The 14,428-nt window shown below is 34.2% G+C and overlaps 1 protein-coding gene across 3 annotated transcripts; it reads right to left on the minus strand.

Annotated features, from left to right (window-relative positions):
• Positions 1 to 1,965: 1,965 nt before the first annotated feature.
• On the minus strand, positions 1,966 to 7,334 carry LOC121263061 (serine/arginine-rich splicing factor SC35-like). 3 transcript variants are annotated; one of them, XM_041165844.1, is made up of 8 exons: positions 7,125 to 7,334; positions 6,929 to 7,007; positions 6,757 to 6,836; positions 6,606 to 6,672; positions 4,446 to 4,517; positions 2,819 to 3,061; positions 2,390 to 2,570; positions 1,966 to 2,281 (listed from the first exon to the last, which is right to left on the minus strand). In XM_041165844.1, exons 1-8 carry the CDS (start codon positions 7,198 to 7,200, stop codon positions 2,276 to 2,278), a joined length of 804 nt encoding a protein of 267 aa, XP_041021778.1. In that variant the 5' UTR covers positions 7,201 to 7,334; the 3' UTR covers positions 1,966 to 2,275. The 3 variants fall into 3 exon arrangements, with proteins under 3 accessions (XP_041021778.1, XP_041021779.1, XP_041021777.1); XM_041165845.1 differs by lacking the exon at positions 4,446 to 4,517; XM_041165843.1 differs by having other exon boundaries at positions 6,606 to 6,836.
• Between the last annotated feature and the right edge of the window lie 7,094 nt (positions 7,335 to 14,428).

The raw sequence follows: 14,428 nt of genomic DNA on the forward strand, positions 1-14,428 counted from the left end.
AATGAAAGACTATCTTCATGCTGAAAGAAGAGTTCATTTTCTACACCTTTTCCAAAGTTAACGCGTCTTGTGGAATAGACTTTTGGGGTGCATTATTAAGTTTCTTTTATGTGGAGAATCAGAGTGAGAATTTCAAACGTGAAAGAGCCTCTTCGACTATGAATCATTCTAAAGCAGCCAACCATGAGCTGAATGGTTAAGTTGACTTTGGTGGGGTTGGTTCAACGTGATCGTTTTCAATCTTTAAATGACATTATGCCAGCTCATCACATTTCATATCTTTTCACCTTTTTATTTTCCTTTGATTTTGATGACCACCATAAATTGCTGCTTCCTTTTCAAGTCAGTCTTTTGAGTTGGCTTTCATGAATATTTCCCGTTGACGTTGACGGAATCTTTGGATATGGATTCATATCATTAAAATGAGCTGGTATTCAAACTCTTAAGGTTTAGAATGAAAGTAAAATAAAATGTTCCCAAAATATTAACTTATAGCTTTTTCAATTAAATTTCGGCCGATATAAAAAAAAGCCGTAACAGGGTAAACCTAAAAGTGAGACAGCAGCACTCATTGCAAAAACTCCCGCAATAGCGACGAAGAGTTTATCGGCAAAGGAATGTAACATTTTGTTGTGAAAATAGATCGCATGAGAGAAATGATTTTTTTAAACTCCAAATAGATAAACCTAGCAAGCTTTTGTAAAAAAATATATCACATTAAAAAAGTGTAAAAAAAAAAAAAACTTTTATTTATTAGTAAGACCTACTTTTTGTATAAAAAAATTTATATAAAACTTATCTATTTAAAACTACTTTTTTTATAAAAAAATTATATAAAACTTATCTATTTAAAACTTATACTTAACATTACTGATCGTATAATTATTGTGGTAGAAGTATCTTATAAACGACAAAATAAGTAGTTGAACTTGGAACATCGAGTTCAAAAAAAAGAAAAAAAAAAAAAAAGAGAACACCAGCAAATGACAAGCACTTGTCTCTTGGGTAACAAAGCTTGTTACCCTAAACACTTGGATGCCGATAACAGGCTAGAAATAGAAAGACCATGAAAGCAAACAAGCAAGAAAGACAGGAGCATCTTTAGGATTGTTGATTATACCTATATATAAATATATAAAGGATTGCTGATTTTCATGCTTCCATGATCGGTAATAATTACACCGCTCGCTAGCGAAGAAAATTGCGGTGTTTTAATCGTTATAGATTGATGTAAATGCATAGTTGATTTGCCGTAATGGATGAAGGCGAAATGGTAATTCCTAAATCCCATATCGCTCAATAAAAAACATTACCAGGAAATATAACATGATTGACACCAAGACCAAAAAGAAATTAGTAAAACCAAAATCCAATTCGAGGTGGGGTTTATAATAAATACTACATTCAAAGAACACCTATGAGCCATTGTAGGATTATAACAATCATTTAAAAAATAAAAAAGCGACGGGGAACGAGAAAATCATCACGCGTTCTAATGACTATATTTAATTATAATAATCTCCTGCATCGGAGGTTGCCATTCACCAACATGGGCCAATCCCTGAACCTTAAGACCACAATGAATCAAGCAGGCAGCATTCAAATGAACCTGCGCGACAGCTACACGTAAAGGCATGCGAGTTGCATCCATCTTTGGACAACCACAGCTACTAAAACTCCATGGGCATATCAAAGAAAAAATGGTAAGACACAGTAGATTGCAACCAGCATGAACAAGATATCCACCATCTGTGAGGCAAATCAGCACCACAGCTAGCACATCTCAGCAAACAGCAAAAATTCACCCTTCCCGCACACAACTATAGAAGGACAATATATTCGATAATGAGAAATTCCATCAACAGAGGAAAACAATAATCAATATGCAGATTCATATAAAATTTATGATGATCATAGAAAATGAAGGAAAGCAAGCAACAGATGAAGGGAAAAAAGAGAGCAAAATGACGTTAAAGTAGGAAATGACCCACTGGAAGGAACTCTTAAGCAATGTAACAAAAACTATTCCGGAATACTTCAAATGGTACAAACCTATAGAAATCAGAATACATGAACTACCATCAAACATAAGTCAAGGACGGCATTGAATCCAACAAGGTAATGTTTAACCTCCCAGAAGGTCCATGCTGATAAAACCTAGCGATCAAGGTGTTGATCGTAACATGCACAACTTAACATGTCCTCTCCATATCTAAAGCAGATAGACCAAATGCATTGAGCCAACGATATCTCCATCACATCATATGCTACTCTTTCAATCCTACAAACATAATTACCACAAACAGTTTAGCTGCAAATACCTTAGTCCACTCAAAATAGAGCCAGCTTAAAGGGAAAAAAACAGCAAAAATGCAGCGCAGCAACTCACATCAGCATCAGGACTACGTGAAGCAGGGCTTTGAGAATCACCACGTTGACCAACCGGTGAAACAGTTTTTGACACAGGAGCTCCATTATGTGTGCGAGCATCAGGACTTTCAACGCCAGGAGGTGTCCTACGTGGAGATAGGCTCCTTTGAGGAAGGGGACTACGGCGAGCCGGGGAAGCACTTTGACAAAATTTCCATTTACCATCAGATAAAAAATCATGAACACATAATTTTCTGATTCAAAATTATTAATGTTTTGTATTGGTACCGGGTGTCCGACAACAAAGTCCTGAGTAATCCCGGGGGTACACAGGCCCTCGATAAGGAATTATCCTTCTTGAAGGGAGCATGCCACCAAGACCAAAGCCCTTACCACTTGAGCCAACCTCTAGAGGTTCAAAATTATTAAGGTACAAGTGATTGCATACCTATCATATGACCGGCTCCGACTACGCCGCTCATCTTCATGTCTGCCTCTCCCACGATCTTTCTGACGACCAGGACTTGCACTACGGCTCCTGCTCCGGCGACGATGCTCTCTTTCCCTCCCACGAATCCTATCACGATCAGATCGCTCCCTACTCCTACTACGACTTCTCCTTTTGTAATCCCTGTCCCTGTCCCTGTCCCTGTCCCTGTCTCTGTCCCTATCTCTGTCCTCATCCCGATGCCTGAAAAAGTATTCAATCAGCCATGACAAAGTGAATGTGAAGCACTGAATTGCAAAAATGGAGTACGTAGAAATAGTTTGCAACACTTATCTATGAGAAGTCTAATCTGCAACAATTTTCACACGATTAGTTACTAAGATCATGGTTAGCTCTGTAAGTGTCCTGTCTACTTGTCAATAAAATTCGTCTTTACGACAAAAAAAAGGTGTCGAACAAGCCCAAACTTCTGTCATTTCTGGTTGATGAAGACTCAAATATACAAAATGTAGGTTCTAAGGACAAAAAAAAAAAAACAAAAATAGAACAAGATGAACAAACACTATAGAAACACACTCCGCCTAATAAATCATCAGGCAAATAAAAAAAAATAACTGATTTGGGCACCCAACTTGCACTATCATCACTTCTATTCCATCTACTACTTGTACAATATGCCTTCCAGAAAATTGATATCAACCCCATTCTATTCTTAGTTCCGTAAGCAAAGGTATGCAAGCATTTTTAGTCAAGGCTACTTCCCATGGAATAAAACAATCAATTGCAAACTCCATCCATAATGTAAGCCCACAAAAATAGGACAATAATTTGGTTCTTGATCCACCAGTTAGTATCTTACTAACTGTGATGACTGTGTACACAGACTTAGGGTCCGTTTGGATAATTAGAATATCTCAATATATCTGTGAATAATAGTGAAATGATTTGAGTTAAAGATGTTTTATTAGATTTTGGGAAAGGAGAGAGAAAGTTGAATAAAAATTGTTTGAATATTATTTTTGTTTTGAAATTTTAAAAAATAGTATTGTTTTTTGTGTTTTGTTTGGGAGTTTGGAAAAGTTGTAATGATTAGGTGATGATTAGATGAAAAAGTTGAAGATTTGAAATTAAAAAATGTTTTATGTTTGAGTGATGTTTGAGAATGAAATATTTGAGAATACTTGAGAATAATTGTGTTGCCAAACAAACCCTTAAAGTGCATTTTATACCCAGGCACAAAGTTTGTAACAGAAACAATCAATGAGTCCATACAAGCTGAACAAAGCTGAATATCAACACGACCAAGTTAACATAGTAGTGCTACCCACAAGTTAAAGAGACGTGATCATATGCTATTAAGGGTAACAAATAAGGAGGAGGAGGAGGAGAAGAAGAGGCTAGTAGCGGTGCATTGGAGCACTCTCTCACCCCCTCCCCAAGACGCAGCTCACACACACACACACACAAACACAGGCCTTGCACTAAAAGCCACTTGGGATTTTCAGAAACTGCTAATTTTCATTTGGAATCAAATTATATTATACCTTCCATATAAATTACAATGCCGGAAAAGAGGTCCAGCTTAACACCCAAATGAGTAGCACTTCCACAGAAAAAGGATCCTCACCTGGGACGAGGGCTCCGACTTCTTGACCTGCCTTTTGTCTTTGAAGTTGTCTCAGATATCTTTCCCTTGTGACTGAAAATTAAATCCGATATAAATTGATTAGACAACAACAAATCCGTTAACATGCCACTATGCAACTAAAAGTGAACACCATTAACATGTGAGTAATTATACTCTTAAGCCGGTTTAGTCTCCAACACTATACACCAACTGAGCTGGCTAACCCGATTTCTTAAAAACGGTCTAATCATTCCATGCTCTCCGCCCTCCCTGCCGAATCCTTCGTCTCCCCCATCCCTCTGCGAATCCCTCTCCCCCATCCCAAAACCACTCCCCCGTCGACTCTACTCTCTCCCTTCCCTCTGCCGAATCCTTCTTCTCCCCCCTTCCTCTGCCGAATCCCTCTCCCCCCTTCCAAAACCAAATCGCTTTTCCCTATCAACACCACTCGAGAAACGAGAAACAAGATAGGGGACTCAAAAATCTCCGGCAAAATCCCTCCCTCCATCCCTCTGCCGACTGTGACAAACCCGTCAACACCCCTCAAGACATACATTAAGAGATTTGAGAAACATTCCCTCCCTAATACGACGATTGGGAGAAATGTAAACAGAGGGTTGCTCATATTGTGGAGGTTAATGGATCTTTGGCAGCAGATGCCAATCAAGGAAGATTGAGAATAGTTGCAGACACTGTGCAAAGAGCATTGCATTCATACCTTTGGATGGTAGTGGGGTTACAACGAGCTCTGGTTCTGTAGATTCTCCGAGATTGGTCTTTGGCAGTGAATCATTTTAAGTTGTGTAGATTTTTTAATGGCTTGTATTTTTTTTTTTTTTTTTCTGAGGGTATGCAAAGTGGAGGAACTTGAGGTGATGGGGGAAGAGAACCATGGCAATAGATGATTTGGATGAACAAAGTTGCAGAGTTCGGTGATGGATGGACAGTTAATTTGGGGCTAATTTGATTAGCTGACTTAGATCTCTAATTAGTAGGATGGATGATATTTTTGGACCTTAGATCATCTAATAATTAGGGTGTAAAATGTTTTTGAAGATGAGTGTAATTGTTTTTCTTGTACAAATCACACTTGACTACTATATGATGGGAACTCTATAAAAAAAGTTGGTTTTGCTGGAGTTTTATATCCCCTAATGGACACTTGCAAGATGTTCATCTTCTCTTTTAGCTACACTATGTTCAACCACGCCATCCCTGTTGTTCTGCTCATCTGCTCTTTTAGTATTTTGGAACATGCTTCCTACTCGCCGGGGGGGGGGGGGGGGGGGGGGGGGGGGGGGGGGGGGGGGGGGGGGGTTGTTTTAAGATGTGCAGATTCTTCTCAGCATTTGTTTTTTGTCATTATTTTCTTCAACGGTTTCAAATGACATTTACGAGCTTGCTCTCTTCTTTTTCTTTTTATCCTTCATTAATGGTTGATATTCATACATCTAAAAGTAGACCTTTTAATTACAACTTTACGAAAACCAATGGCGGCTTTTATATAAATCCCCATTAGAATGCAAACAAACTGAAATGGATTGAAAATGATTGATTCCACTACAATGTTCAGTTGGGGTTTGTAAGGAAATGGCGGAGGGACAAATTCGAATGGAAGATTTGGGGGAGAAGGTGGAAAACGTGGGAGTAGTCTTCAAAACGAATCGTTCATTTTGGAAAAAAATAAAAAATAAAAAAAAAATAAAAGAAGAAAAGAAAAGCCAGCTCTGCTGATGTGTGGTGTTGGAGACTTACGTGGCCTAAGATTAGAATTACTCTTAACATGTTGGTTCCAATCAAAATGTCAACTGTCTCATAGCTGTCACTGTAAAGGCCATTCATTGAATTAAAATTGCTTCCCATGCCCAAGAATTCAAGACTCTTTTTTCTTTTTCTTTTTTTTGATAAGTAACCCAAGAATTCAAGACTTATCAGGCATAAATTCCAAAAAAACCAATGTTGCCACCACACAACACACTCTCGCTACCAAAGGTCTTGAAGGCGCCAGAGGAACACGAATGCCAAAAATTAAGCTTGAATGTGAGTAATTAACATTAGAACAATGATGATAACAACAAAATTACAAAAAAAAAATAATGCTTCAAGTAGTAGGGAGGCATTTACTGCAAATTATATGCATCTCACAGTTAGCGAACTTACATTCGCTCGGCATTTGGGCCGTACTTGGCGAACTGAACCATAATCTCTCTGCCATCGACAATTTTTCCTGTAAAGCAAATAAGATATATACATAAATAAGACCAACCTATAATATGCTTGTATATGTCGGATTTTCGAAAGTAAAAGTAACCATCAAGCTTCTCCACAGCCTTCTGTGCCTCGTCCGCATACTTGTACCGAACAAACGCGAAACCTCGCGATTCTCCGGTCCTATAACCAATCAGAAAACAGCAAATTGAAAGCAGGAACTACCAAAATGAAACCAGACCAAGCGGTAGAGAGAGAGAGAGAGAGAGAGGAACCTTCGGTCTCTAGGGATAAAAACGTCGACGACCTTGCCGTACTTGTCGAAGAGAGGAAAAAGATCATCAGCGCTGGTTCCTGGCAAAAGAGAAAAAAAAAAAAAAAAAAAGGGAGGGAGGAATTAGGGATTGAGAGAGACAGATGCAGGGAAGGGGGAAAATCGAAAATTCGCAAGGACGGAAGGGGGGAAAATACGGAAAGTGATATTGAGAACGAGGAGGGAGTAGGTGTCTCTGATGTCCGGAGGTCCGGCTCTCCCAAAGTGCGACATTTCTGCTTCTGCTGCCGCTGCAAAGTGTAAATGCGGAGCGCGAGCGAGCGAGCGAGAGAGAGAGAGAGAGAGAGGAAAGTAGCGGGGGCTGAACTACGCTAGGGTTTCGAACATGAACACACCGAAAATTAAAGCCCGTTCGGATATTTTAAAATATTATTTTTAATATTATTATTATATTAAGATTTAAAAAAATTAAATTTTTAATTATTTTTAAAATAAGAATTTGAAAAAATTATAATAATAAAAATTGTTAACATAAATCATTTATATATCTTAATAGAGTAATGCTAGAGCTGCCGCTGATTTTAATATATGTTTTTCATGTGTTTTTTTAATTGTTTTTTATAGAGATTTTTTAATGTTTTTAAATATTTAAAAAATAAAATAAATTTAGAACATTATTAAAAAACTTCTTTAATCATAAAGTAAAAAAATTATTAAAAAATACTTCTTTAATCCTGAAGTAAAATAAAAAAATTATTTTTTTATTTTATTTCGTTATTAATGAAGTATTTTTAATAATATTGTAAATTTTTTATTTTTTTAAATATTTAAAATTGATAAAAAAATTTATATAAAAAATTAAAAAAATAACACATAAAAAACACATACTAGAGCGGTGGCTCTAGCATTATTCATCTAAATAACGCCTAAAGAAGAGAAAACAATTAAGAGAAATGCTTGAGATTCTCATAAAGTGCTACTATACCCCTCAATTTGTCTATTTAGTATGCCTCTAGTATAAATTGTATTTTTTTCAAATATTTTTTAAATTTGTTTAAACATTTTGTTTAACGATTAAGAAATTGATTATTAGTGTATTACTTTTTTTACTTAATGAATAAGTAACTATTTTTTATTAATATTATAATTTTTTTTAAAATAAGTTTTAAAGAATGTAAAAAAGTTGTTTTGAAAAAAAAAAAAAAAAAGGCAATTTGTCTTGTCGGAAAAATTCTCCGTCGTAGCGCCACCCAACAATTAAAGGTTACAGTAGAGTATAAACACTAAACAGAACCAAATTAGCAGCTTATGGACGGATATGCCCTTAGCTTCACAAAGCCAAAGATTATATTAAGAGCACCAATATTAGTTTCATTAAACCTATCTTTAAAATTTGATGAAAAGTATATATTTTTTATAAATTTAAAATCTTTCTATCCATAACTCTATATTAGATTAGTCAAAATAATAATATAATATTATTTTTTTAATAATAATATTTTTAATTTTTTTTTATATATTTTACAATTTTACTAACTATATATTAATTAATAATATTTTTTTAATTAATTAAAATGAAAGGGCGTTCGAGAAAAGTGAAAATCGTGAAAAATGAAAACTGAAGAGCAAAGCAATTGAGATAATTTTTATAATAAAATATTACTTTTGAAGATGAACAGTACATCTTCAAATTTAAAGATATATTTAAAATTATTATAGTTCATAATTCAAATTTTTACTTTTTGAATAAGCCAATATAGATTATTTTATCTACATTTCTTCAAATTTTGAATATGCATTGACTTTTGAATAAGTCAATGACAATGCTCTAAGGAAAATGTTAGTTAAACCGATAAAAGTGATAGATTGAATTTTTTATTTTTTATTTTTTAACTTAATGTATAAAAAGTGAATATTAGTGAATTAGTATTTATTTTTTATTTTTAAAGAATATTTAAAATTGTGTAAAAAAATGATTAAAAGAAAAGAGGAAAATAAAAATAAAAAATGTGCATTTACACTTATCGGTCCACACCTCTGGTTAATTCATCAATTACAGTAGCACGTCCTTATATTAATAATATAAATTCTACGTGGAAAAGCCTTATATCACACTTGTTCACTTAATTAATATGTAATTTTTAATTTTTAATTAATATGTAATTTTTAATTTTTATTCTTCTATTACGATGTTTAAATATATGTGTGTTTAAATAAAATTATAAAAATGATAAATCATGTATTGGTTAAGTAGAAGTGTATAGTGTAATATTTTATTGTTACATTTCTCTATTAATATCATCGAATGTTTGCTTAGCTCTAATAGTGTGCAAAAATCACTGTGATACAATAAGAAGAAGGAAAGGGAGAAAAGAAGGGTAGATTTAATTATTTATATTATATTCTTAACAAAATTTACTCTACACTAGCCAATAATTTTACACGATGGTATTTTATTCATAATTCAATTGGCATTAATGTACTGAAAATGATATTTTTTAGCTTTGACAAATCCCACTCTGGTTTCATGGATTTTCTTGGCATGATTCATTTTGGAGAATCGAAATAAAAATGATGCCCAATGAGGATATTTTCAGTACGTCCTATTTTGCCAAGAAGTAATGATACATGCATAATATTTTTTACAATCTTTATATATATTAATGTAAAATAATATTATTTTTATAAATTATTTTATAAAAATATTCTTTATTTAAAACAAAATTGCTTAATAATTGTTAAAAGAGTTGTCTATGTATCATTTAGTATGCAAATATCACTTTTCACAGAAAGAAACCATCAACGAGTATTGTCACCTTTCTCTAGTGTGCAAATAGAGATGCCAGTTTCAATGACAGATTTATTTATTGGAAAATGATATTATGCCGTCTAAGTTTATCTCCTCAATTTGATAGTTCACTTTTTTTTTTAATTTTTTTACTTAATACTTAAAGAAATGACTATTAGTATATTAGTATTTTTTTATTTTTTAAAAATATTTAATGATATTAAAAGAAAAAGTTAAATAAAAATATAATTTATACTAAGGGCACACCAAGTAAACAAACTTGGATGGCATGGTAGCACTATCCTTATTTATTTCTAAGGAAAATGCTAGTATGCTCCACGAGTTTATTTCTTATTTTGACCGCTCATATATTTAATTTTTTTTTAATTTATTTTACTTAATGATTAAAGAATTGACTTTTAGTATATTGTAGTTTTTTTTTTTTTATGTTTTAAAAATGTATAAAAATAAAAAATAAAAAATTTGTAGGATGCCAACTATCATCTATTGGCTCAGTTGATCTAAAAGTACCATTTCTTGTCAGTTGTCGAGTTTCAAGTACTGAGAAATGAAGCATGGGCCAAATTTTGTTGAGCGATAGCTAGTTTTTAACAGCATTCATGGTGCTAGGCCGCAGCACCTTCTTTGCTGGTGTGGTTCAGCCGATATTGCTGTGCCCGTCTTGGGCCGTATCTTGCTTTGGTTTCGAGGTTGGGCTTCACTGTCCATGTAAGGTAAGTTCTGTGGGCTAAAACTTATTGCCACAATAACTGTACGATTTAGTAATACGATGCATTTTACAAAAGAAAAATCTTTTTAAAAGGGATTTCAAGTACCAAATCGCACATCAGTATTAAATATAAAATATTTATTTATTTATTTATTTTTATAATAAAAAAATTATGTGAGTATTGGTACGCAGTTTAGTGCGCTAAACTGCTTGTACCTAACAAATTTCTTTCACAAATGCCCTGAAAATTAGCTGCCTCTAACATTTTTATAAATCATTGTATTATGTTTTTAATTTTTTTGGTTTTTTGTAGGATAGAGTTTTCTTTACATTCTGAATGTATGTTAAAAATCTGAGGCCCAGAAAGACCTCATGCTGGGCGACAATAGCCACACTAGTGAATCAAGTTGCTGCCCAAACGTTTTAAGCTTTTTGTGGGTTTCAGAATGAATGAATGATGGCATTTCTTCTTATGTCACTTTCTTTCTTTATTTATTTTTAAAAAAAGAGAAATTTAGGTTTCGTTCGGAACATAAATTTATCTCAACTCATTATTACAACTTTTTCAAATTCCAGCATAAAATATAATAAATAATTTAATTTTTTTAAATTTTAAAATAATAATAATATTAAAAAAAATATTCTAACAATATTTTATCATCTCAATTCAACTCAACTCAACTCAACTCAATTAAACTCACTTCAACGTTCAAACACGATCTTATTCTAATTTCTAGGTTCCCTTAAAGGCAACTCAGACTTCCAGTGTACCTTTGAGAGGTGGCACCACCCAAATGGCAAGGTGCATTCAATACAGGCTTTCAATTCTGCGGGGGGGGTTGGGGTAGTTGCAGCCAAACCAATTGCGTGAAACTGTTCGTGTATATGGCGCACTGCATGCTAAAAGCACAGCGATGATCAGCTGGTGATGGCGCCTAGATCTCCCTCGGCCTTGCCATTGTACCCGCTGCTATGATGACAGCAGGACCGTAGGTGCATGCAGCAAGCTCGTACACAAGCTAAGCAATCCCTACTCAAAAGTCCGAGCTAGGCACAAACGGTAATGCATGTACCGATCGACCTCAGCTTGTGTTTTTCAATAGCTATACATTTCTTTCAAAAGCTCATGATTCAGATTAACCGTTTCAAAAAAAAAAAAAAAAAATCTCATGATTAAAGCTTACAATATTTAGGTATTGATTGTATCCAGAAATACTTTCAACTCACTTCATCTCATCTTATTTCATTATTATTATTTTTAAAATTTTTATACAAAATATAATAAATAATTTAATTTTTTCTAAATAAAAACAATAATAATATTAAAAATTAATATTCTAACAATACTTTATTCACTTCATCTCATCTCATTATCCAAACGAGCTCCTAATTTAACGATAAGCGAAGAATAAAATCAAAATTTGAATTCAGCTTCCACTTATTTTAAGAATTTAAATTGATAAAAAAATTAGTTATTTAATTTATATTGTGAGTATATGCTTGTTCAGGGTCCTCTCAACTGTCTCATGATTCCAAGTGAAATATTAGATCACATGTATGAAGATCCGATCGAACAACATGCCAAAGTTAATGCACGTGGCTTGCCGTGAACTTCGCGACTTAGTCTGGTTTGCATTCGCAATCCATCTCAACTCATCTCAACTCATCTCACTACTATTCATTACTATTCATCAACTTTAACTCACAAATCTTACTACTATTCACAACCCATCTTAACTCATCTTCAAATCCAAACGATACCTTATTTTCTCACTTTCACGAAAGTTTTTCATCTGCGTACAGTACGCGGTGCGCCACTTCAAATAGGGATTTTGCTCTTGTACATATGCCGGCTGGATCGCAGTCTTATTGCACTTTCTTCGCCGGAGACGACGATAATTCCTTTGGATCCAATGTAATATGAAATTATCCTCCAGGCTTAGGCTTGGGCTCGGTCAAACCTAAGCCCAAGCAAGGATAAAGGCTAGACCCAAGACCCAAACAGAAAGCAGCACAAGAGAGTTAATTTTAAGGAAAGAAACGCCACCAATTCCCCCAAAAAAACTTGCGTTTGGAATTGGGGCTGCCCCCTGTTTTCAACAGATCAAAGAAGTGGCTGCAGAACAGACCTTCTGTATTCTTTTGGACTTTCAGTCAGACTATGCGTCCCATGGGTCATGGGCGCCAATACCAGTGCTCTAAGCAGAGGATGAAACTTCGATGTTCCTTAATGATTTTTTACCTTAGAATACCCTTGAAACTAAAGAGGTTTACTTTTTTTTTTTTTTATTTCTTTTTTTTTTTTGACACTCTAGTAGCTAGCCTCCTCCCAATTGAGTAACCTACAAGAATTGTTACAATTTGGATATATCTAAACAGAACAATGCTGGCCAGATGCATGGCACTCCAGATATGCACACTAGTAAATGGTTTTTTTTTTTTTTTAAATATTTTTTAAACATCTCTAATCATTAAAAAAACTCAACAGTATCGAAATGTAAGGAAATATAAGAACACCCCACCATTACCCCGTCCCCCACCCTAGCTAGTTTGGTTGCTGATAATTTTCCCATAAATTAGAAGCCATCTCCATGCAGGGTCATTAGATTTTGTTCACTAATTTGGTAAACGAAAATATGAGATCGAGGCACATATATATATAAAACCCATATCTATCGACGACAAATATAAAATGAATTTTTGTTTGTGTTTTATGATGAGGAAGAAATCCCTTTGGTTGACATGAGTCGTAAGTTTAAATTCTTCCTCATTTTCAGGAGAAAATATTAAATACGTACTATGCTGATCATGTGCATTAAACCCATATATAATAGATAGGATTTGATTTCTTTTTTCTTTTATTTATTTATTTGTCATCTGTTGAGGATTCGATAGAGTCTTTTGTTTTTTTTTTTTTTTTAATAGTCTTTTTCATTAATTATGGATGTGAGTAAATGCTCTATGATTTATTATATATGTTCTTTAAGAACAAACAAAAATTCTACTTGATTTCATCCCAGATTTTGGCTTGCTTCGAATGCAATAAATTGCATGCGAAAATACAAAATGCATTAAGTTTCACATTAACGTATATCAAAGTGCTCAAATTCCATGAAATTTAAGATTGCTTCATATCTAATTATTCATGCTGCATGCATTCAATGACACCTGCAGCTAGCGCGCAGTACATGCATGCATGCACTTTTTTCTTTTTCTTTTAAAAAAATCCTCATTGGACGTATAAAGATGAAGGGGGCCGGGTACATGACTTCTGAAGACGTCCTCTTCAGTCTTCACAACCTTACCTAATAAACTGGCACCACCGACCGTCCACAAACCTCTATGGTGGTCTCCAGGTACTTCAGTTTGCTCAGTAAGGTAGGACCTCCTCAAAGATCGATCTTACGAACCCATGCAATTAATTGGACCCCATCCGGCCAACACAACTAGTTCCATCTAAATATAAAGTGAATGATTGCAGTACTAGTCATGTTCATCATTCAGGATCAGATGACGATTAATCAAGATCGGATCATGTACCAAATTTGGTCCTATTCCAAAAGTACCTGAATTTACACTTTTGTAACCATGAATCCTCCGGGATTTTCGACTGTTTTGTTGTGTAATTTGGTGTTGGCCAGGAGGCATGCATGACATTAATACAACTGCAGGCAGGATATATATGTGCATGTGAGGACAGATATTCATGAAATATTATACATATATATATATATATATATATATGATATATGTAGGGTTAGGCCGGAACTAAAAATGGGTTCCCCGAAGCACGTACCCTAGTTAATTCATTATATATACCGCACCCTTATGGTGGAAAAACAACGGTCAGATCTGATCGTGCAAAACATGCATGCTTCTTTTTTTGGTGAACTTGGGTGCATGTTATATTAAACACCATTTGCTTAATTCCCTTGTACTTTTGAATTCAACGTGAAACCTAGCTAACTGATATTTATATATTA

This window comes from Juglans microcarpa x Juglans regia, chromosome 4S (assembly GCF_004785595.1).
Source record: "Juglans microcarpa x Juglans regia isolate MS1-56 chromosome 4S, Jm3101_v1.0, whole genome shotgun sequence".
Taxonomy (NCBI): Eukaryota; Viridiplantae; Streptophyta; class Magnoliopsida; order Fagales; family Juglandaceae; genus Juglans; species Juglans microcarpa x Juglans regia.

Bases quoted from the DNA above. Each gene is read 5' to 3' on its own strand.
- LOC121263061 (XM_041165843.1), bottom strand. From the start codon at position 7,200: ATGTCGCACTTTGGGAGAGCCGGACCTCCGGACATCAGAGACACCTAC. The intron at 6,837-6,928 runs GTTCCTCTCTCT...GATTGGTTATAG, and splicing joins TTTATCCCTAGAGACCGAAG to GACCGGAGAATCGCGAGGTT. The intron at 3,062-4,445 runs GTGAGGATCCTT...ATACTTTTTCAG, and splicing joins AGTCGGAGCCCTCGTCCCAG to GCATCGGGATGAGGACAGAG.